The following is a 25,380-nucleotide window of genomic DNA, read 5'->3' as shown; positions in this document are numbered from 1 at the left end:
TGATGTTGTTGGTTAAGTGGCTTGATGAATTCTGAAAGTCTGCTGTAATTAGTGTTAGTTTGGTGCCCCCATGTGATTGCTTGTGTTTGATAATCCACAATTTCATTTCTAGGGAAGCCATAGGAAGTCCTGTTGTTATTTGTGTTTTTTTCCTAGAATCGCGAACGACCACAAACACACAGCGACAGACAGTGTTTGCTTTCCTCGTGAGTTTGTTTCACTTCTCAGACACGGAACGCTGAACTCGAGCCTTTTCCCTCCGCTTAAACTGTCGTCCTTTTAAGTTTTCTGTACAGCTGTGCAACCAGATTATCCCTGCGTGCGCCCTGCGACAGTCTCATCCGAAGTGCAATCAATTTCCTAGTGGGTCTCTGGAGTGGAAGTTGATAGAGGGATGATGTATCTCATCCTTTCATGTAGAGCTAAGGAGGCTAAGAAACTGTAAATTCCAAGACAGAGTGGTGAGGGCTGACATGGCGACGTGGCGGATGGGCTGACTTTTTTTTTTTTTTTCTCAAGGCGTCAGCACCCGCCGCTTTGATTAAAGGAAGGGAAGGTGTGTGTGTGTTTGTGTGTGTGTGTGTGTGTGTGTGTGTGTGTGTGTAGTTCTGCTCCTTCTCTAAATGGCAAACTAGACGAGGACACCAAAAGTAGCAAAAGTTACAAGTGCTGTCCGGGTTGCCAGTAAAAGGAAGATTAACTGAATGAATCAGTGAGTCTGAAGGTCGCTGTGTGTGGTGGAGTCGCCATGGTGTTGGATGGAGACTGAGGGGAAATTCAGTGGGTGACAGCCTGAAAAAGTGTCAATGCTTCACTGTCACGCACTTATCAACTTTCTCCAGAGACGGGGCGACGGGCGACGGGCGACGCCGCTGCTCCGCTCTTGTTCTCGCCCACTTGGGATGTGTGAAGGCATAAAGGTCACGAGTCCTTCATGCATGTTACACCCCAGCAGATACTGTTATTAGAGAGAGCTGCCTTCGTGTTTCTGCTGTCACCTCACAGCTTTCAAAAGTTACTTTTTTTAAAGGGATAGTTCAACATTTTGGCAAACTGGCCCATTGCCATAGTCCCTATAGTCATAGCAGTAGGTTTGTTACCTTTATTTGTAGGTGCAAACTATTTTTAGATCTGTGGAGTGGAGCTGTGAGCTGCTCAGAGCTACGCTACAGAGGCTAATGGGATTTCTTGGTTTCTCTCATCAAACTCATCAAATACACAATACAACAACTCCAAAACGCTCTGGTGGACAAGTTGTGATCTGCACATTCACCACACTATGAGATAATAATGGAATGTTACAAGACAGAGTTGTTTTCAAGGTAAATGCAGAGACTGCTTGATGAAAAACTGTCCCTGAAGGCAACACGCATCAGCTGTTTTGCATGGATTTACCTCAAAAACAACTCTGTCTCGTAACGTTGTGTTATTATCTCATAGCGTGGTGAATGTGCAGGTCACAACTTGTCCACCAGAGCGTTTTGGAGTTGTTGGATTGCGTATTTGATGAGTTTGATGAGGGAAACCAAGAAATTAGCCGTTCTAAAAATAGCTTGCACTGACAATTAAAGGTAGCGAACCTACTCCTAAAACTATAGGGATTATGGCAATGGGCCAATTAGCCAAAATGTTGAACTATCCCTTTAACTGTTTCCCAGCACCTATAATGTTATGCATGTTTCTTAATATACTATATGAAAAAAATCCTGAATTTATATCATTCAAAAGTAGACATCCAAGTGTAGTGTGATGATAAGCAGATCTAGATTTGATATTAATACTGTGAAAGTATCAAAGCCTCAGTAAGATTAAAAAAAAGGGTATTTAAATTTCCCACTGCTGTTTTATTCTCCAGCAGTAGTTGTTTAATCTTGCATTTCCTTCGTCTGGATCCTTCCTGATCTACTGGCAAAGTCTGCAGACGGGTTCCTGAGCCACAGCTCACTGATACCAGCTCTAATTAACCAGAGTAGACAGATATAAATGGTTAATCATTTGGCTTTGTGGGGGTGGTGGGGGTCAAAGGAAACAGTGGGCGCCTTCAGGTAGAAAAATAAACTCTCCATCCTAAGCAACACTAATGAAACAAAGCTTTAGGGTGGTGATGCTTCAGATCCGACTCAACCACAGATTACACAAATGATGTAACATGTTACTGTCTGAGCTGAGCTGTCCGTACGAATTCCACATTTCACTGAGTTTCAAAAATTGAATCTGGAGCTGGCGATACAGCCCCCAGGGACTTTCGCTATTAAATTAACAAGATAAATATGTGATAGCACAAAGTCTGCGTCCTAGACCTAATTGTAATGTATCGTCACACACGCTGCAGGGAGAGAAACTGCTATATTGCAGCACAGCAAAGAACGTCCTGCACTCTGTGGCCACTTGTAGATTTATTGATGGTTAGATCTATTAGATCTTAATCACAATCTCTCCTTATCTACAAGCTAATGGCTGTATTTCACTTTATCTCACATTCTCCTGTGAAACCAGGCAGTGGTGGGCGAGAGCCAGTCTCCGTGTCAGTGAGATATACATCCAGCACAAACAAGTCGATGAGTTTTCTAAAGTTGGTTGGTATCCTCCACTACACAATACAAACCAAAAGAAACTCCAATATTCTGTCTGTTCCTTATATGGCTGCTGTTTTGTGTCACTTCCATCGCACTAAGATAGGTGGAATATTAATACTACTGCTTCTTTTGATTAATACAACCATAACAATAGCCCTGTAGCACCACATTATGTAATAACGCCAGATTTTGAAGTAATCTGCCACATTTTGTAATAAAATTGAACACAATATTTAATAAACTTTGACACATTTTGTAATAAGTTGTTACATAATTCACCAAATTATTACATTTTCTTTATAAAAAAGTGCAACACCAGCATTTTGTAATAACTGATGCAATATATAACAACTTATTACAAAATGTGGCAAAGTTTATTACATATTGCTTTAAGAGTTTTATTACAGAATGTGGAATTATGGAATGTACAATTATGGATCTTGAGTCTGACAACAAACGATGATGATGATGATGATTATTACAAAATGTGGCGTTATTACATAATGAGGTGAAAATGTATTACATTATTACATAATATGGCGTTATGATGTAATGTGGCGCTCCAAGCCCTGCTTTACGTGAAAGCATTATCTCTATTATCATGATCATTATCATATGGTTGAGCGTTGCAGTTGCTCCTCTTTAACATTCTCTGAGTGCAGCCCGTGCCTCTGAGAGTCTGAGTGCTGCTCTGTGAGTGCACAATTTTTCTATGGGGGCCACGAGACGTGGTGGGCAGGCAATAGCCTAATTCACTGCAGCGCTCAATCAATGACACACAATGAATTTGCTGGGTATGCACAGTTCTCCATCATGCAGAAGACAACCTCCACGCAGCGAGGACCCAACCCAACCCACACTTCCACCGAGGCCCCGACGGGGGCTGTGCTGTTTTGGAGACAGAGCATTGTGAACCGTGCCGCCACGAAAATCCATCTGTCAAATACAGTTTGATACACTGAAGGAGACCAAAGCAAGATGCAAAACAGGCCATGCCTCATGTTGCAATTTTATATGAGTACCACATAATCGCATATATATGTATATGTATATGTATGTGCATAGTCTGCTTTTGTATCCAGCCCCAGGAAACTCATGTGAAACCGGTTCTCCACTCTGCCAGTCATTTTAAAAGGAGTAATAACTCAAATTATCCAGAGCCAAAAAAGGAAAAAGCAATCTCAAATGGTTCTATAAAACAATATTAGAGCGTTCAGGCAAAGGTACATGCAGCTCCTGACCCTCCTTTCACATCACAGTGTCCTTCCAGCACAAGGCAATCAGACATGCATAAATTACATGTAGAAAGAAAAGCCCATCAGGTTCTTTGTGCTCTGACTACACTGCAAACCATTAATGATGTCTCATGTAACAGTTACACTGGTTTTGATCTGAGCAGCGTTTTTACATGATCATTTAATTGTATGTATCCATGTTCTTGGTTGATTCTAGCATTATAAGATTAGGAGTGGTGATCTTTTCAAATAATTGTTTCGTATGATCTTGTTAACGCACAGTTATTATCCACAATCTGTATTGCAATCTTTCTTTGACTTCGTTGTTTCCCCATATATAATTAGCATGTGTGTCATGAGGCCACAATTATACAACTCTGCAGGGGGTTTTAATTTGAAAGTCGAGACACCCGACTGAGACAAGAGAGGGGGAAGAGAAATTAGAGGAAGAGAGGGAGAAAAGTTGATATAAGTGCCTTACATTAAGTTTGAAATTCAGTTACTGTTCATATTCACCCAATCCTACTTTTCTGATCCAATGGAGTTCACAGATAACAGTACACAGCAGAACCACAGCCACATTACTGATGTTGACTCTTTTTTGGCAGTTTTTCAAATATTTCCCAATCAGAATTCATCCCACCAGACCAACCCTAACTCTACTGGACATAAATCCACAACTTGTGCAGCGCCTCTAATAAAAACATGCAGTGTAATTTGGCCGATTAGCACAGCCCATACAGGCTGTGAATGTACTGATCCAGATCATCAGAGGAGACAGTCAGACTGTGAGTAGCACAGTTGTGATCTCTGGGCAACAAACTGAATCGAAGGCAACTGGACTTGTATTTGTGGAAGTGGTTTCGTCTCTTATCCAGCGGGCTTCACCAGTTTGGAACGCATCGGTCTGACTAGTCCTCACTAGTTGTGATGCTTGTATGTGACCATACCAGAATAGGCTACTCCATCCAACCACTGATGCGTTGGTTTAGTGTCGTCAACTTCCATCAGATGCTGACACCATTTCCAAAGTTAGTTACTGTTCAAGTTCAGTATAAGAAAAGAACCACAGAGACTCAGACTGTGATTTGGTTCCATCAGCTGAGACAGATGATGAAGACGGGCGACTATGACTGTGCGAGTACTTAACACTAGAACCGCCAAGGGGTCATTTTTACCCCCCTAGTGTTTTTAAATATGTGTAACTCTGTTAAAATAAAACCTCTACTTCTCTCAGTTCATGACTTTTCCTAAAATGGGTTCATTAATCATCTAGTGAATTTTGAAGTCTGTGGGATAAAAACAAAAACAAAACATTTATACCTAGAACCGCCGAGGGGTCATTTTTACCCATAATAGAAAACAGCTGTTTAGTGCCGTGCTCCGCTGTCCGGTTGCTTAGCAACGGCTATTAGACGCCGTTTGACAAGTAGCCACCTATCCCTCCGGCCATGCCTGAAGAGAAGAGGAGGAAATGCGGTGTAAAACCTAAAACGCACAAAAAACAAAATGTCAAACATGTGCATGAAGTGCCTACGTGCAGTGTGTGGACAGTGTTCCGTTATTGACCCGAATATAAGACGATGACGCGTGTGTGCAGCGTGTGTGTTGCTACTGAAACTGCAGAACCACGGAAAGCGCCTCGCCAAACCATACACGTAAGTTCGTAAGTTTGTGTGTGTTGAAAAGCACAGGACAAATCTGTCCTGCTGGTCAGCGGTGTAAGGCTCAAGCAGGCTCCTTTCAGTAGCCTAACTAATAGGTCTAATAATAATAATAAAAAGTCTAAGTCTACTTTATATAATTGTGGGTCATTTTGATGTAATTATGTATAGAGGGGTCCAAAGTGATAGTTTTTTGTCAAAAATGTGAACATGTTCACATAACCCCCCCCCTCCTTTGTTAAATCATGAACTAACTGTGATAATGATTTTTTTTGCATGGGGTGAAAGAAATTCAAGAACAGATGAAAAAACTAATAATTGACACCTACTGGTCCAGAAAGTGTTACAAAGACATTGAACATGTATTCAGGCTATTAGGCCCCACTGCAGGCGACCCCGGTTCAAATCCCGCGCTGAGTGGCCCTATCCTGCATGTGACATGTCATCCCCCCCTCTCTCCCTCCCATTTCCTGCCTTTCTCAACTATCCTGTAATGAGATAATAACGGAACGTTACGAGACAGAGTTGTTTTCGAGGAAAATGCAGAGACTGCTTGATGAAAAACTGCCCCAAATGGGAACACACATCAGCTGTTTTGCAAGAATTTACCTTGAAAACAACTTTGTAAAGTTCTGTTATTATCTCATGGCGCGGTGAATGTGCAGGTCACAACTTGTCCACCAGAGCGCTTTGGAGTTGTTGGATTGTGTATTTGATGAGTTTGATGAGGGAAACCAAGAAATCCCATGAGCCTCCGTAGCGTAGCTCTGAGCAGCTCGCACCGACAATTAAAGGTAACAAACAAGGGATTATGGCAATGGGCCAATTTTCTAAAATGTTGAACTAACCCTTTAATGAATGAATTATATGTAAAGGGTTACCCGTACATCTTACACACACTATAGTTCCCTCTGCTGCAGGAACATTGAGGCTAAGCAGCAAACTGCCCTCGACTCCATCGATATATCTGAGCTTCTCTTCTGCAACAACATCACTTATCTCCTGGGACGATCTGTGGGTATGACACAACTGTAATGTATTTATTCCTGCACTCCATCAGCTCAGACACTCTGCAGCTCACTACAGTGACCTGCAATGAAACTAACCTACATTCCTTTATTTAAAATACCAAACACACACAATGGGTCTGTGAGTTTCTTTATAACAGCAGGACAAAGGCATTATAACTGAATTATCACCAACAACCATCACAGTAACTGGGATAAGCTAACCTTTACATGTCTGCACTGTAGAAAAAGTAGACTATTCCTTACACTAAACCTTAAATCTATGATTGAGTATCACTCCAGTCTCTTGCATCTCAAGAATGTGTTTTGCTTATTGTGAGTTCACCTGGGTGTTTGGCCTTCACTCTGCAGAATGATGGATGTGTGCGATGTAGAGTTTGACGTCCAGTAAGGAGGCTGTTTTCACATCTATCTGCTGAATGGGAACTGTTTCTCTGTGCTCACCATTTGAATCTAAAGAAAATGTTGCGCCGTGAGATCGCGACCGGTTTGGAAGACGATCAACGTCTGCAGCTAAATCAATATGGAAAAGTGTAAGCTCGAGTGTATAAAGTCTTGTCTTCCACTCAGCCCTATATCTGGACAGCCTGGTTGCAGGCTTTCAGACATTAACAACGGCGACCAAGGTCAGTGCTATCTCTACCTCTACAAGGCATCCACTCTAACAATATGTGATGTGTACTTTGTCTCAGGACACAGAGCTGGTCAGTCTACTGCTCTACGATAAACTTTTCCAGTCCCTGAGGCTTTAAAGGTGTACAGAAATGGCCGTTTCGAGTAAGGAAAACAAATTTGATTGGTTGTTATCAAGCGGGCGGAATATTCAATGTTTGGGGCGAGACCGAGCTGTGTGTGTGTGTGTGTGTGTGTGTGTCTCAGACGTTTGATTGACGGATGACGGATCCAATATCAGTGGCTAATGAATCGTGAGCAGCTTGATGCATAATTTGTGCACCTGCATTATCCAATGCGAAAAAAAATACCACACTTTCATCCTGGATTTACTTGAAAATAGAATTTTGCACAAGGTTTGGCTTACATTGTCTGATAGATGAGTGTTACACTAATTTTATGATATGGAATCAAATTTGATTTTCTTTTCTGTACAGCTTTAACTAGTTTGGTTTAATTTGACATCACACGAATCACAGTGCTTTGAAGATGAAGCTTAATATGAAACGATGTGTGGAAAGAAAAACTGGACAAATTGTCCCCTGCAGCATTTTATTTTCCTCATCTCAGTAAAGTCTGAGATGTCTTGTGTCCAGCTATTGAACTTTAGCAGGAAAAATATCCTGTGCACAAATGCCACTTTTTAAATAAGTAATTCAACTATTTTAGTGGCAAAATCACATCAGACTCAGATTATCATTCAAAGCACTGTTAGAAACGGAATTGTTAATATAACATAATAAAGAACTGATGAGTGATTTCTGTATCAAACCACCATTAACTGGTTACAGACTTCAGAGCATCTTTCACATAATATTCTACTGAGTTATGTTTTCAGACCTGCTGCACCAAAAAGGTCTGTGGAGTCAGACTTTTTCAGAGAGAGTCACGTCCAGGAGCACAGGGCAATAAACATAAGAGATAAAAATGATCAAGATCCCTGCTGGCATTACCTGCCAGACGTGATCAAGCCCGAAAACACTGCCAGACACAGAGATAAAGGAGGAGGTAAATCAGTGGAGCAGATCTGTCATCAGTGCCAGCCTTCACTCTCTCAGCCAAAAGCAGCAGAGGCGAGGTGCAAAAAAAAAAAAAAAAAGGGTAGATAAATTGTAGGCTACTGCACTGGCTGAACATTTTTTAAACACACATGTCGGTATGCTGCTGACTATTCAAACAGAGCAATAACAGACAAGCAGCCGTCCCGCCGCCTTTGGACTTTGGTGTGTAAAAATAAATAAAATGCTTTACAAAACAAACAAAAAAGCAAAAAAGTCTAAATGGAAGGAAGTAAAATCCTCGTTAACAGGAGGCAGAGAGTTCAGCAGAGACTGAATTATTCACTCGGTTATGAAATCGCTGCCAAATAAACCTTTGTTCAGCTCTTGTGGGAGATTGTTAGCTGCAAATAAAATGCCGCGCATCAGATGATGTTTCCGACTGATGCCACTTTCATCAGCAGCTGTATAGTCAAATTTGGGGAGAAGCCGGAAAAAAAAAAAAAAAAAATGTTACGTTGCCAGAGGAATCAAATCACTGCATTACACACAAAGAAACAAATCTATTAAATCTATTCCAGCACGGTTCAAAGTCCTCCTCACCCCCACCGCCCCCGCCACCCTGAGGAGCCACCGCACCGTGCATCCTCTCATCTTCCTAATCACCCAGATATCGGCGCACTCAAACACCAATTTCAACCTCACATCAATGCCTTCTTTTGGATCTCAATATTAAAATCTTTTGAGGATAAATATTCATCAACATTCTGCGACTGTGATCTGGGAATATCACGGTCCACCAAGCAGACAGACAAATCCTGAAACACTGACTTTATCTCCTTCTTCCTGCTCTCAAAAGAAAGAAGAAAAGAAAAAAAAAACAGTCTGAGAGGAAAAATGTTCTACCTGTTGGGGACCTTTTGGCATCATTTGCTTCAGACTGACAATAACAGATGTAGCAGGGATTAAATGCAGAGTGAAGCCTGAGGGTCGGGCATCTGTTGGAGTTTAGATGTATTAGTGCATGTGTGGAGGTCAGGAAGCCACTGTCCTTCTCTTAATGGAAATACTATTACTGTATGGCAGATGGTTGGATGTGTGCACCTGTGGCAGCTCCCTACAGCTGTAAAGAAATGGACCAAATGTGTCCAACTCTGCCTCTGTGGGAGCATCTGATGAGAGAACACTTTTCTGTTTTTGCTTTTTGCTGGAGCTCCTCATCACCTGCCTGTTATCAACTTGAAGATTCTGCTTTGTTTCAGTTATAATTCACTTTATCCCCTCGTAATAGTTATAATGGTTACAATACTGACTGTATCATGAATTCAAAATATAGGTTCAAATATATATAAAAAAGGTTGGGCTGGGTTGGTTAAAGGAGACATATTATATATTGTGGAAATATCACTTTTTGAAGGCTCTTTAACATATATCTGGGTGTTTGTTTTGCCTTCTGGCACCCAAAATGTGAGAATTGACAAAAAAATCTGTAATTGTCAGGCTCATAATCCCACCCCTACCTGGTAACAGTAGAAGGGGCGGGGCAAGCAGTGGTTCATTTGCATTTAAAGGGACAGACACTGAAACCAGCCGTTCTGAACAGGGCTGTTTAGAGAGGATGAAAAGAGCTGTGATGTTTGATCCTTGAGGTATTTTGAGTGAAGCATGTCACAGACATGTCTTTAAGACACCTGGGAACTATTTTAATTTGTGTAAAGGGGGCATAATAAGTCTCCTTTAAAATTCCCTACGTCCTGCAGATCAGATGGAGTGTATTTGTCATCCACTGCTCTTGACTTTCAGGTAATAGAGGTTAAAATTGCTTAAATGTTAAAAATATATATTTGTGTTTAAAATGTGTTTATTTACCTGATATAACATGTTGGAAAATGCATATTAAGTTACATTTCGAAGAGTTTTACACATGACTTAAAATATCAATCTGTTGTTGACTTAGTTCTCATTCAGACTGTGTAGGGGACTGATTGTATATAACACACGTGGAATATAACAGTAGACTTTATGGTAGCTATATTGTGTCTGTGTTGTCCTTTCTATTCCCCTCCTCAGTTTGAGACAGGAGCCTCACAACATAGCATACGTCAATATGGAAATCACAGTTTGGTTCCAGACCCAGATGCTGTCTTGTCCAAATCCAGATCGATTACCTACAGTATACTGTATATCATTGAGTGATATTAAGTTTTGGAACTTTTTGACGTACTGGCATTCTCGAATACATCAGCTGAGTAATGGAATCCCATGCAGTCAAATATAAAAGGATGGTGCTGCATTTTCCATTAGACCCAATCAAGAGGGGGAAGTCTGTAGTGCCAGGTGAGGAGCAGAGTGGATGCCCTGCCTGATTACCATCTTCAGGTCCTAAAATAGAGGACCTAATGGGGGGGAAAGTGAATTATAACACCCAAATATCATTAAAGCCCAGTGCACCACCTGGGCCCAGGACACTTTCCCCATAACTGTCCGAGGCTTCTCCGGGTCTGTTGATTCACACCAGAGGGAGGGGGCCAGATGGTAGTAAACATATCAAACTGTTTTACAGACTGCAGTCCCCAGGTCTCCTGTCCTCTGCATTCAGGCAGGGTCAGCTCAAGACTCTGTAACGTTGCTGCACAACAACCCCCCCCCCCCCTCCTCCCAGTTCTGCCTCGCAGCCGGACAAAGGCATGGCATGATGTACAGTGTATTTTGTTATGACTCCTGTCCGTTTAATTTTACGGCCTGTATTAACAGGTTTGTTGTCCTTCATAACTTTGTGGGATGAATCATTTTATGTTTGGCTGGTTTTATTGCAGCCCGTGTCGCTCAAGCAGCCTTTGATGCTGCACAGTCAGTGGTGCGATTTTTATCTACCACATGAAATTATTTCATCAAATAAAAAATGATGAGTATTACATCATACTTTTTTTTTAAAAGGAGCTTTCAAATCTAAAGTCCTTATAGTCCTGGCCAAATAAACAAACTGCTGGGCATAAACAAACATTACAAATATCCAGATCCTCCATTTCAGATATTCACCAGTTTCTTTCTTCTTTTTTTTTTTCATTTTTAATCTTGATGACCATGAAACGACAACAGAGACACAAAGGGCTTCATCCAGATGGAACCAGCTCATCTCATTCACTGACATGTACAGAAAATCATTTTATTACAGGAAACGTCTGAAATATTTTTTCTTTAAATGTATTGAGGGTGTTCAGCATTAAAGGCCCCATATTGTATGAAGATATATAGTCTTCCAAGTCTTTTGACAATAAAGCTGTCAGGATTTCTGTCATTTTGTGATGTCACAATGAAGCAGTCCCCGCCCTCAGCCGTGCCTCAAGCTCCGCCCATTATCCAGCCTTACAAGATTTTCTCTAAGCGTTTTACCTGTAATCTGACACATTTTTATTGGATCACCTGAAAAACCCATAAACCAATAGGCTCAGAATCTCTCCTCTGATTGGTTGGCTAACTTGTTGTTATGAGCGCTGCAGAGAGAAGCCTGAGAGAATATGTTTTTTTTTTGTTCTTCAAAACCACAAATATCTCTTCTGATGGCTCAACACTCCAGTAGCCAGTAACAGTGCTCCTCTTTGTTGTACTTTAACTAGGCTGAACTGATTCCCACAAACTTGAGAAAGAGTGGTAAGTTTTAAACATGTTTTTTCGCTCACCTTTTTTCCTGTTGAAGGCGCGGTTCATAGTGGAAAATGTGCGTCTCTGAGGTCCCTCCTGAGTTGCTGCCAATATTCCACCTGGAAAAGCAGCAGGAAGAAGGGAGATGAAAATGGCTTTGACCTCAAGATTTCACTGTAAAAGGCAGAGAGTCTGAAAACAGTCAAAAGTTTTTTTTCTTGAGGGAGTGAGGCAATGTTTAAGCTGTCAGAATGTGTTCAAATTAAAGTCCCATGCCTCCTGAATTGCCTTTTGTTTACCTCTAGGCTACATCACAATCATTATCCGTGGTGGAGTCTGTAGCTGCTCTTGACCTTCCAGTGTTGCTGATGAAGCCCTCACAGCTTCACAGCATGGGGTGGTGGGTGAGTCATCATTGTCTCACAGTAACATCTTCTTTAAGTATCATTATGTTCTAATTTTTCCAGATGAACTGAGGCAATTATTTCTGGCCAAGAGCTCCGTGTTCAATTCACCAGTACACAACATTTAAATGACACACAGCCTCATCCATTTCCATGAGGTTCAGTCACCACAACAGAGGCGAACGTTGAACTCCAGCATGTTGTTACTAATCATCTTCAGATTTATGACAAGCAATAAAACAGACTCGCACAAAAAACAACAACACCACACATTATTATTATTCTGCCTGTGCTGACCAAGTCTGGACAAAGTGAGGATTAATGTAGTGAGTTTTTCTCCTTCTTTGTGAGTCTCGCTGCAGTAGAGACAGTGTAGCCTTGACATACAGTACAACAGTGGATCCACAGTTACAGAAAAAAGCAGAGATATACTTATACAAATGTAAATATCCACCTCCGCAGCGTCTCCAAAATGTGACACTTTGCTTTCTGACTGCTTTCAGGCCTTTGCATCAATTCCCCCCACGAGAGCTTAGCAATCTTGTGGACCGCAAGGACAAAGTGTCCAGGACGAGGTGGCTGTCAGCTCGCTGCACAATCAATATTCTTTACTCTTTTAGTGTGGGAAAAAAATATGCAAGACCTGCTCCATAACAGCCATTTCAATCTCTGCCTCTGCAAACAAATGAACTTGCGCTGGGGCAATTTAGAAAATGAATTGAATTCTTCCATCTCTGGCATTTTCCATTCATCATGGGAAGTCTGAGTCATTATACATTTTTAGAGAAGTGGGGAGAAAATGTTTTGTCCATTCCTACGAGCCAAACATGTCCAATTCTAAAAATAAAAAAAAAACGGCTTTACTTTTAATAACATTATATTATGTTGTTTTAGTAATTCATTTTATGGTAAAACACTATGTAGCAAAAAAAATATAAGTGAGATCCAGAGCTGAAAGAGAGAATGTCTGTCTCAAATCATCATAGTTTCACACAAAGTCATCCGTGGATTAGAGGTCTCCATGGGTTGAAAAATGTTGGATCTGATATGAAACAAACCTGCATAAATTATTTCCAAAATAAATGAAGGCACATCTGAAAGAGACTTGAGGACAGGGAGACCTGATAATTAGAGTCGATCCAAAACGATATGCTACACCCTGTTTCTATTATCAGTAAAGTGTCAAAAGCAAGACAAAACTTTTTTTTCCCAATAGTCCAACTGGGCGGTGCGTTTACAAGCTACAAACAAACCCCACTGTCCCACCACCGTGACAAACTGATCCAACGCCTCAGTGACAAAATCCTGGATGATAACAATCATCCCCCACATCAATTCTTCCAGCTACTGCCATCAGGACAAAGATACAGAGTTCTGTGCGCAAAGAAAAACATCTACAGAAAATCATTCACTACCGTTGCTATTGCCATCAAATATCTGAATCATTAAGGACCGAGAGAATGAGCAGATATAAAGTGCTGTGTGTTGAGGTGGAAGGCTGACTGTCTAAGCCCTCATCTGCTGCTCATTCTCCTTTAACACAGCTTCTATTGTGTCTTGTGTGTATGTATTTTTCCAAGTGACATTGATTGGATCTATTATGTTATGTGTTGAGTACTGTATACTTGATTTCCTTCACATGTCAGCAAAAGACTAATTTCTTACAGATAATAAAGTTTTCTATTATTCTATTCATGTGATTGAACGTCAGATCTACTCAGGTATTACATATTGATGCAACAAAAAGGCTTATCATTAACAAAAGCCAAAACTAGATGTGAAAAATAACTTTTAAGTTAACTGAAATAAAAAAAAATGAGGCTTCATTAAAGGAGCGGTATGTAAGAATGTGGCCAAAATTGTTGCTGCAGACAAATTCAAAACACAGCAGCGTGTTGCTTTCCCTCCCCTAACCCCAGACTCCAGGTTGCCAGACAGCGACTTTGTAATTCTTCCCTTTAGCTTTAGCTGCTCAAACTAACTAGGCTATATGCTCACAACAGCAAGCTGAGTATCAAACGCCAGAGAGACAAGCCGCTTATATCAAGGAAATATGACCATAATAACCGATAAACAATCTTCTTTTTTTTCTCCGCGATTTCATTTTATCTCCCAGCCGTAGCTGCAGCTCAGTGGAAGCTTAACTGGCAACCCGGAGGCTGAAATGCCACTGACGCTGTGATTGGGAGAGAGCGCTGGGTGGCGACACATGCCAACCATAGAATTCAAAACATAAACATGATTTGCAGTCTGCAAAAAAATATAAAAAATAATAATAATGTGAATATTCTGGTTGTACTATTGTTGTTGGTGAGTTCAGTATGTTATATGAACATTATTCCTGAGTCTCTGTGACATATTAAGATGATTTTAAGGCCAGTTGCTTTACATTTCTTACATATTGTACCTTTAAGTGAAGCTGCTTGTGCTTTTACAAAACAAACTAAAATCACAATGTCTTGTGTTTTGGGTGGAAGTGAATTGTGCCAGATGGAGCAGCATCTTATAGCAGCTGTCGACTCTCAGTGTACAACCAGTACATGTGCATTTTATATGTCCAAAACCTTCCCTGTGTTAATGATGTTAAGTACTACATCAAGTATTTTATTGTTAATTAACTGCACTGATGAGCCATAGAGCTGCAGCGCTAACCAGTCCGGGCCGGTCCAGTCGGTTGATGACTTCATTTTCAGTTGATTTTTCTACATGAATCAAAACCTCTGGAGTTTGATGTTTGCTCTCTCAGGTTGACTGAGTCTCACTTCAGAGGCACAAACATGTTTTGCACCTCGTGTCGACTGTTTACATATTTGTGCCTGTATCTGAACTTCATGTACTGCTGTTGTCGCAGTATTGTGTCTAGTTGTCATCTGTGGACAGTTGTTCACCTGTCTGTGATGCTTTGTTGAGATTCTGTTAAACAATACACAATTATGTTGAACTTTTTGAATCAGACAAAAAAGAAAAACAGAAACCCACTAAAGCTAATTAAATAATAAAGTAATAAAAAACTAAACTAAAACAACAACCCTGGATTAAAAACTAAGTAAAGCAAAATTGAAAACAAGGTTGGGGTAAAGAACCTCAACATGGGTCATTGTTTTTACAGTCAGTATGTTTACACAGACTTGGTCATGATCAGATTTGTAAACATCACATCCTGATAGGCCGGTATCCCACTTTTGTAAAACCTGGTTTTGCTACCTGGAGAACTCAGAGAATACGGGACAATGTGGTATATAAAACCCTTTTCTTGGTTTCTGATAGCCGCGACTATCTGCACAGGCACAGGCAATGGAAAAAATCACATAAAGTCACATATGTCACATAGTCGACGAAAAGATGAGCTGAAAGTTTTCCCTCCACTCAGCACCCGTGAACTCAATCAACACGACCCTGTAGCACCGGTCATGGCTGTGTATTTCCCTCCGCCTCTCCCTCGTCCTACGCGGTGGCAGTGACAGGCAGACAGCGGTCAGAGGTGAGGACGTGGATATTTGTTGTCGCTCTATTCTCCTGTTGCAAGATATAAGATGAATGAGCCGTATCTGCAATGCCATCTTAGCGCCAAACTCGCAAGAAGCCACAGTGGTCTACAAGGATATGGAAAACCAAGTTTCCCTGTGTACTCATGTCCATGTAAACACACTCAGTGTTTACTAAACTACTACTAAATGTATTGGCTTTGGTTGTCCCGCATTTAAAGGGGGCATATTATGGAAATATCACTTTTTGAAGGCTCTTTAACATATATTTAAATGTTTGTCTTGTCTTCCGGTTCCCAAAATGTGAGAATTGACAAACAAATCTGTAATGTTCAGACTCCCTAGGTTGAAATCCATGTGGTTTTACGAGCTGTTCCCTCAGTTGTCTTCCAGTGATGTAACAAGGTTTCACCACCCCTACCTGGGACCGGTAGAAGGGGCGGGGCAAGCAGTGGTTCATTTGCATTTAAAGGGACAGACACTTAAACCAGCCGTTCTGAACAGGGCTGTTTAGAGAGGATGAAAAGAGCTGTGATGTTTGATCCTTGAGGTATTTTGACCAACGCATGTCACAGACATGTCTTTAAGACACCTGGGAACTATTTTAATTTGTGGAAAGGGGGCAGAATATGTCTCCTTTAAAACTTGTTTTAACCATGTTTTAGGCGGTTGGTGCTGCAGCTTTCCTCTGTTACACTATTAGCCCCTGTTTCATCATCTCCCACTGCAACAAACACCCATTACGAGTTGGACATAAATTACACCATTCTTAAGTTATGCTCTTAAAAACACAGAAAGAATCCCGAAGAACCGGATAATGAGAAAACCAATTGATCACTCTAACACAGGAGGTTAATAGGTGATTTGTTTAGGGCTGAGTAATAGTGAGGTGCCACAGTAAAATGATGGTGACTTAAATATCTTAATTACTGCCTGGAGGAGCTGTCGACAACAACAAACAACCCTTAAACACACAGCTCCTCTTCTGTCTGAATCTGGGTTAAAGAGCCTCCGCATCGATTAACAACTGTCTCCTTGAGCCGAAAATTGAGAAAGCCCAGAGCTGTGCATTACACATACTGTAATAAGGCACATAGAGGATGAAAGGCACATGCAGTAGAACTGAGGGGCAATGCAGTTTGCAGATACCATGTATGTCTGTGGGTTCCCACAGCGCGGGGATGTTTTGCTGCAGCGCAGGCTCGGGAAAAGGGCTGGAGAAGGTTTAAATGGAACAAGCTTCAGGGTGGGGACTGGGACATTCCTCAGTCTGCCAAAACAGAATATCTCTGCTCGCTGCTGAAGGAAAAAAACACAACTGTGTTTCTTATTTACAGGTCAGGTCAACGTGCCGCCGCTGCCACTGCTGAAAGCAAAGCATGAGCGGACGGACAAGGACGCCAGTATTATTTACATTTCACTAAAGATCAGGAGAGTGGATTCTGCAGATCTCAGCAGCAAACTACTCAGAAGTTGCAGAATCTGGACGACCACATTCAGACCTTGGCCTCGGTACTGAGTACTTAGAGTTTTAGAGAAGCAACTATTCCTCAAAGATATGCAGTAGGGTCCAAATTGTTTGAGACCACTATCCTATTCACTTGAGTGTCTCTTTGTTTTTGCTTCAAAAAAGCATTAGCAAAATACAGATTCCCTTTAATGGTGTTTGCTTTTTATATAATGTGATAGTGTTCTGTTTTTTTAATCAAATATAAGGAAAAAGGAGTGTCAGTGTGGATCTTTTGTGACCCGAAGTATGGAAGGGATTTGGACAGCCACTCATTCATTCCCATTATGGAAATAAAGAAAAACTTATTTTCACCCACAGAGTGCCCACAGGCACTCAGAGGATGTGGTGCACCTGAGAAATTCAGCTAAAATGGACTTATTTAAAAAGAAAATGAAAATACATACTCTGAATTGAGCAGTGTGTTAAAAAAAGGCATACTGGGATTTTTAGAGTACAATGGATGACAGCAAAAAAAAAAAATCATCAGGCTTTTTAGCCCTAATACTGAATCATTTAACACATGTGCTACCATTAAAGGTACATTATGTAGGAATTACTCCCATCTAGCGTTGCGGTTGTATATCGCAAACAACTCAATCGTATTTTTCATGCTGCATTCACGTGAAATTGGGCAGACGGCAGACGGACGACAGCCGCTGGTAACGGAATAAACAAGCCTCTATGTAAACAAGTGGTCTGGCAAAACAATACACGTGACAATATGTTGTCATGGTGATGTCGTATTGTTTACCAGCTTTCTCTGGACTTCTGTGACTAAAGTGACATCTGGTTTGTTAGCGACGGCCGTCTGCCCGACTGCAGGTGAATGCAGCATCAGTGTAACGCTCCATTCCTCCTCACTGCGTTACCACGGTGACTTTTCACAGATGCCACCTCCACCTGAGCCGACAGCTCCGGTGTCTCCGCTGAGTTTCCGTGGTTTCCTACCGTCACGCTGCCACTGAACGTAAAAACATGGAGACACCACATGGCAGCAGCACCGAGCTTACCCGCTCCATGGAGATATGAATGATATGAACGGCTCATTCAGAGCTGAAAGGAACACTTCACTTTGTTGATGGGGGAGATTACTGATTAACTCATTGAGTGCCGCGCTCCTTTCCAAAGTTTTAGTCAAGTGTACCGGCAATTTAGACCATTTTTGATGATTTTTGTAGAGCTACAGTGTATTCTATATTATTGCCACCAACACATACTGTAGCTCATTTGAAGGGTTTAACTTTCTGCTTCAAATGACCACAAACCGTTTGTTTCTACGTGCCTCTGTTCCTGAGAAAAGTCAAGCTAAACATGGCTGGGTTTCACCAAAATCCCTGCTTTTTTTCTAGAAAAGGAGATAGAGTGTCTTTTATGAAAGGTGCTCTGTTTGTGCCTGTCGCTCTTCTGACACTCGCATTTCTGGATCAAAGGGCTCGTATAAGATAAATATATACAACAATTGTTGTTCTATTCACAAAACCACCATCGGGGGCGGGGGGGGGGGGGCGCCACTAAACAACAATAACACAAACGCATCATGCCGTGTCACAGCCTCTCGCCGCGGAACGTGATGGTCTCTCGGCCACAGCAGGTCCGGAACACCGGAACGTGATGGTCTCTCGGCCACAGCAGGTCCGGAACACCGGAACGTGATGGTCTCTCGGCCACAGCAGGTCCGGAACACCGGAACGTGATGGTCTCTCGGCCACAGCAGGTCCGGAACACCGGAACGTGATGGTCTCTGGGCCACAGCAGGTCGGGAACACTGGCCCCACCGGTGGTCGCGGTCCTTCTGTGGTACGGGTCGGTGGTGCCGGTCTGCTTTGGCCGAGAGACCATCACATTTTACCGTGGGAGGACCTTGGGGAGGACACGGTGTTGCTCCAGATGAAGACCGGGCGGGACTGTCGGCTGAGAGCTTCCTGTTTCGGCTCTGAGCTGCTGGAGCCTCGCGGGTGAGAGCAGAGCAGCTGCGCTGCATCCACATGCAGAACTCCGTTCGCAAAAGCCGAGTTATGATATGTGGTTGGCACTCAATGAGTTAATGAAAAACATACTTTTGAATGACATAATCGATTTTCGTGAATAGATAACAGGAGAAGTTACACAACGTCCCTTTAAGAGGTGTGAGCTCTAAAAGCAAAGAGCAGCCTCAGTCTGGCAGCCACAGTGTAGCAGAAAGGTGTTGGCTATCGCTCTGTGTTTGTTTGTTTGTGGCGCCCTGTGATGTAATGCAGCGCCTCACCTGACACCTGACTGTGATGTCGCTCACATTGACTGACAGCTGCCGTGTTCAGCCTGTTTTAATCACTTCCTGCCTGGTGTTCCAGCAGCTCCCCCCTCGGGAGAGCTGCCGAACCCTAAGACGCAAACACACACAAACATAAACACACACACACAAAGACTTTACACTGAGCTGTAAACTTCCTCCGTCTCCTTTCGATGTTTACCCACTGAGGTGGAAGCACCGGGTTACATCTGCTTAGTTCCTGTGTGTATACGTGCACATAATGTACTATACTGCACATATGCCGACACTCTCTCAAGAACAGGATCCGCATAGTGCACTCAGTTGACTTCACATCGCAATTATCCGCCTAATTCCGGCTAAACGCAAAGAACAAACCACAATTAAATGGCAATTAAAAGCACAGGCTGCAGTTATAGTATAGTGGCTAACAAGGAAAACACAGTAAGAAACTGTGTAATGTGCTTCAACACTTCCACTACAACCATGACATGTGAATTGTGAATTTGCAGCACTTCATCTACTTAAAATATCTTTCCAAACGTGCAACAATAAACATGTGCAGAGTTTGAGAATTCACCTTCAGTGACTCAAACATTTGGAATTCAGCTAGGGGAGAGGCTCGGTGCTTAGCTGGGGAGAGCACAACTTATTTTGACCCTGTGTGTGCAGTCATCTCTCCAAAACCCAAGCAACAATCTACAAAAAAAGATAAAGAATCCAAACGATAGATAAAGTTTGTCAAAAGATAAGACTGTTAAAAAAAATAGAAAAGACAAAAAAAAGAAAAGGAAAGAAAGACAGCAAAGTTAATGTTCCATTTCTAAATGGCTCTCAGCCACACACTAATCTGACCCATATGCACTAAAGGCAGCAGGCTTTTAACATGGGATAGAAGCGGCGCAGCCACTGTGGTCCCAACATAATGCCTCAGAAAAGAAAATCAACAAAGATCCTTTGTTTTCTTCCCTTTTGCTCTCGCCCCGGCTCTGGAATCTCACTCGATAAGCGCAGCAAAACACATCGCCAATACAATCTTTTTTTAAAATTTTTTTTATGAATTTAGCCTCAGAATTCCTCAGTTGAATCGACCGTGGTTGTCTTGGTGTCTGATCTAAAAGCCAGGCTCGCTCTCTCTCTCTCCCTCTCTCTCTCCCGCTCCCTCTCTCCTGCTCTCAGCCTGGCACTTTAACTCCTGTGGATCAAATGCAGCACCCTGACACAGTTTATCAAGGCAACAAAAAAAGCACCGTTCACCCTTTTACGTGGGAGAAAGAGAGAGAGAAAAACAAAGTTCTATTGAGAGAAACATGCAAACAACAACAGAGCTGAGATAAAAGCTGCTTACTTGCCTTCAAACTGCAGAGGAATAGTGAAGAGGAAGTTCCAGCAGATCCTAATAGTTTTCAGCTGTGGGCCAGATGGTGCTACACTAAGGACTGCAGTCAGGAGAGATGATGGGGTTTGCAAACTCAACAAGAAGCTTTCGCCTAGACACATGATACTTGACATTCAAACCCGACTTCCTCCGCCCACAGTTTGTCCAAAGTGGATTCTTTAGGAGTTTTTTCTTTTTGCATGTGCAAAAAAAAAAAAAAAAAAAAAAGAGAGAGGGAGAGAGAGAGACCCCTTTCGACAGGAACCGTTTCTGTGGCATACCAGAGATGACCTATAAAAGCTAACATGCCAGAGGTTGCAGTCTGACCCTTTTGCTGCAGTGTGTGATTCATCATCACACTGTGTGCACTGGCAACAGCCTTAGGTCAGCAAGTTGACATCAATCAAAAACAGCAGCACGGCCAAAACATTATGAAGTAAAAAAAAAAAAGTCAGAGCGCTCCTTCCGACACAAAAGAGCCCTGGAAGCCTCCCTGTGAGATTATGTCAACTTAATAACACCACTTCTCTCTTACCCACTGCACTCCTGAAAAGTCAGGCTGTGGGTGTGTTTGTTGTACAATCGATTCCAGCTCTTCATTATGCTTCTTTTTTTTAATCACACAGAGATGAACAGTGGAGGATGCCGGCGTCTTTGATGCTGGAACACGGAATTTTTGTGTCTCTGCATCTAAAAAAAAACATCATGAAACAGTTTACTCCCTGTGGTGTAATCAGGAAGCTTCGTGTCCGACTCTACATCCCACACTGACTTTGGAGTGTCTCACTGAAGTGAGACGTGAGGACGGGAAAACTTATCAAGAATCAAAAAACATGAAGAACTTCATATGAAGCTGATTCATGATTTCAAAGGTTGACAAAGGTTTTTAAAAAGTAGATGAGACAGCTCACAGCCTCTGACCCCATGATGTTGATGAGATAAGATACATGAACTTGTCTGGTGAAGTTTTGTTATTAAAATAAAGAGTAATATATCAATGGACCGCACATCTTCATAAAAAATGCAGGAGATGCACAGCTGTCTGTGGTCCAGAGCTCAAGTGGAATTTTAAATACTGAGCTTCAGTGGGTTCCCTAACAATGGAGACATTCATCCAAATATAATGTGCATACTTCAGACCTACAGTACATTAAATCATGTGTGCGTTAGCGTCAACGTGAATAAACATGAGCCAAGTGCTTTGTGTGTGTGTTTTGTTGTACACAAGCTTTACAGAGCTGTGGTAAAATGTTGTGAGTGGGAAATGCAGCGGCTTAAAGGACAATTCTGGGGAAATTCAACTCAGAGAGCTGTATTTTCCTAACATTTTAAGTCTAAAAGAAGGAATCTGAGGATTTTCAGTTTAATTTTTAAGTTTTGCGGTAGTTGTGTCTGTCCCCGCATCGCCACGGCAGCGATGAATGGGAGTGGATGGAAGTTCCGCTGCTTAGGCTGTTTACATCCCTCAAAAACGCATTTTTTCCACAGACAGCGTCAGGTGGCGACTCAAACATGCACCGACAAGTTTATTTACTTCAAGCAAGTCAAGAGTTGATATTCCTGTGTTTATGACACAAACGGGAGCTTCCCACTGCACGTGAACACACCGAGCGCGTCAATTTGAATTAGATCTAGTTTTACAAACATGTCGGCTTGCTTGAAGTAAATAAACTTGTCGGTGCATGTTTGAGTCGCCACCTGACGCTGTCTGTGGAAAAAAATTGCAGCTTTGAGGGATGTAAACAGCCTAAGCAGCGGAATTTGCATCCATTCATCGCTGCCATGGCGATGCAGGGACAGACACAACTACCGCAAAACAGGAGAAATTAAACTGAAAATCTTCAGATTCCTTCTTTTAGACCTAAAATGTTAGGAAAATACAGCCCCGAGTTGAATTTCCCCGGAATTGTCCTTTAAGTGGAGAAATCCCCTGCACCGTCATTTTTTAACGACAACCACAAAAGGTCACGAACGCTCGCCAGCTAATTTAGAAAGGCCACTCAAAGAAAAAGGAGAGCACACCTCTTGTTCTTGTTCCTTTAAAAGTATCTGGTTAGAGCTTCAGCTCCGTCAGGGCCCCGGGTGGTGGTGCTGGTGGTGCCAGCACAATCCTTTCTTTTTTTTGCTTTCTGCCTGAGAGAGTTTTTGAGACAGGGAGGGGTCTCAGGATTTTGGACTGTTCACACTTTATTTTTCTAGGCTTTTTCTTTGCTCTGCCCTGTATCATTTCATGTTTGCGTCTTGTATGAACAGCTGCGGTGGTGTAAGGAAAGTGGCTGGCCCAGACACTTTCCGGGAAAGTGGGGCCCTTTATGCTACACACACACATACACACACACACACACACACACACACAGAGGAGGACGCGCACACACACATTCTAAACTAAACTTGGAAAAAAAAGGTAAAAAAAAAAAAAAAAAAGAAAAGAAAAACTTGAGGAAAGAAACTACTTCATTTAACAGATGAAGTGAAAGTTGACTCTTTTCTTTCTCTCGGTATGTAAATGCGTGGCTGCAGCTCCTACGGTGCACAAAGATAAAACTTCATCCATTTTCTGACGTTGAAAACAGCAACACAACAGGCACAACAACAGGAATGCATCTAGGTCAACAGTTGAAAACAATACCGATGAGTCATCTTTTCTGACTTTGTTTAGTAACTAGGCTACAGCCCCTCGTTTCGTGTCGAACTGGTAAAACGCAGAAGGAGAATCCAGTTGGACGATATTCGATAAAGTAGAAAAAAAATACAGTTGAAGACTGGTCCAGTTGTGATGTTTACAGCTCTTTAGTCTTTACAGATTTATAGTTCAGAGTCCAATTACTTCATCCCTCACTGGGGACGTGTGTGTGTGTGGGTGGAGAAACAGGAATGCGCATCTCAATGAGAAACATCTCAGAGGATTTTCATTGAGATTTGCAGCCTCCACATGATTTGTGCTTCACCTAAGCAGCGATGCAAAAGAGCAGTGTGTATGTGATACCTGCGCCTTTTCCAGTTGGCGAGATGAAGAAGAGTCCCAGAACTGCTCGCCGTGCCAAAAAAATTATGATGACTACAGCTAAGAACACCATCATTTCCATCCACCGCTGCCACACGAGGCAACATCTCAGTGTAAATGATGTGAGATGATTTATATTTAATCTGCATTTGGGTTTGAAGCTCAGTGAGGGAAAATATTAAAATGAATGGTTAGTACATAATGAACCTAGAAGTTGTAGAAGTCAATTTTCGGTTATTTTGAGTTTAAAGGGGAATTTTGCAACTTTTTTGTTTTGTTGTTTTGGCCGGTGTTTTTTTCTCTACAGAGCTCCCCCTACAGAGTGCATATTTTCACTATCACTCACCAATAACCCTGGACATGTGCATTTGTTTTCAACAAAGACAGCAATGATGATTTAATTGGGTCAAATACACATATGCATCCATTAATGTAGGTTGAATTAATCTTCTTTTTTTTCTTGCTGATATTTGATTGGCAAAAGCATTGTAACTGGAAGAGTCACGACCTGAGAATCAAACCCGCTAATTTTGAAAAGATCTGGACTGAGACTGTTGTTATTCTGTCACGTGAGTTAATTGACTGCTGTGTGGAAAACCACACCATGGCCCGGAATCCAGGTGCAGACAAGTGAGTTTGGAGCTGACGAGAGGGTCGAAAAAAGAGAGCGAGACAGAGCGACCGTAGCCGCCGTGCAATGACGACCCCGTCCACGTTGAGGAAGAACCATCAAGTCAACTCTCATCTGGGACACCAGTAATTAAATTATTTAAAATCTGGTGATGGACTAGTTGAGGGTTCATCAAAGGTATCACCATTTATTGTGAGAAGGGTAGGGATATGTGAGGCACTCTAATAAAGGTTGATCCAGTTAAATCTCAAATGTCATCCTGATGGTGCCACAAGAAGCAAAGTCTGGGGAAGAAAACAAGTCTTGAGGATTCACCGTCTGGGTACCAGCAGTGTCTGTACAGAGTGCAAAAATACTAATCCAGCCAATAGCTGCAGAGATACTTCAGTCTGGACCAGAGTGATCCACCCACTAATTGAGAAATGAAGTCAACCCCAGAGCTGTTGCTCAACATCACTAAAAACTGGATCTGTGTTTTCTAAATAAGCAAAGTGCTGCTGTGAATCCGAGTGAACATCAAAGTGTAAACAGCGATGCTCCAGCCAGCCCACAAGGTATTGCAGGACAAAAAGTCAAGGTAGTATAACTGGGTAAATATATAACAGGCTTATCTCTGCTGTATAATTTTGGCAGAGTGTCATCACTACAGCTCTGATTCTCTCCCCACAGAGCTCATCCATGTTCCCCTGGGCAACAGTAGTAGGAAAACAGTGCATGTGTTCGCTACTGTAGCAGTCGCTGCTCAGCTCTATGGAGGGATTTAAAAACACCAACTTTTTTTTTTTTTTTCTTACCGGTTAAATATAAACTATAGAAACAACCCACTCACTATTCTCAGACAGGAAATAAGAGTTATTTTCATCAGTCAATCTTTTAATCTCCCAAATCCTCACGGTTGATGAGCT

At 42.0% G+C, this 25,380-nt stretch overlaps 1 protein-coding gene across 3 annotated transcripts in view; it reads right to left on the bottom strand.

The window, feature by feature from the left end:
- Positions 1-25,380, bottom strand: part of gulp1a (GULP PTB domain containing engulfment adaptor 1a) — a 102,852-nt gene that overhangs the window by 20,191 nt on the left and 57,281 nt on the right. For 2 of the 3 annotated variants that reach the window (XM_083997185.1, XM_083997184.1), the window contains one exon: positions 11,854-11,934. In XM_083997185.1, coding sequence (XP_083853311.1) covers positions 11,854-11,881 — 28 coding nt within the window. In that variant the 5' untranslated portion in view covers positions 11,882-11,934. Of the gene's footprint in view, positions 1-11,853; positions 11,935-20,814; positions 20,927-25,380 lie in introns of those variants that run through there. The other variant, XM_083997186.1, reaches the window with a different exon arrangement.

Source organism: Trachurus trachurus, assembly GCF_905171665.1.
Source record: "Trachurus trachurus genome assembly, chromosome: 21".
Taxonomy (NCBI): domain Eukaryota; kingdom Metazoa; phylum Chordata; class Actinopteri; order Carangiformes; family Carangidae; genus Trachurus; species Trachurus trachurus.
Note: the sequence above shows the minus strand (reverse complement) of the source record. Positions and strands in the feature narration are given on the sequence as shown.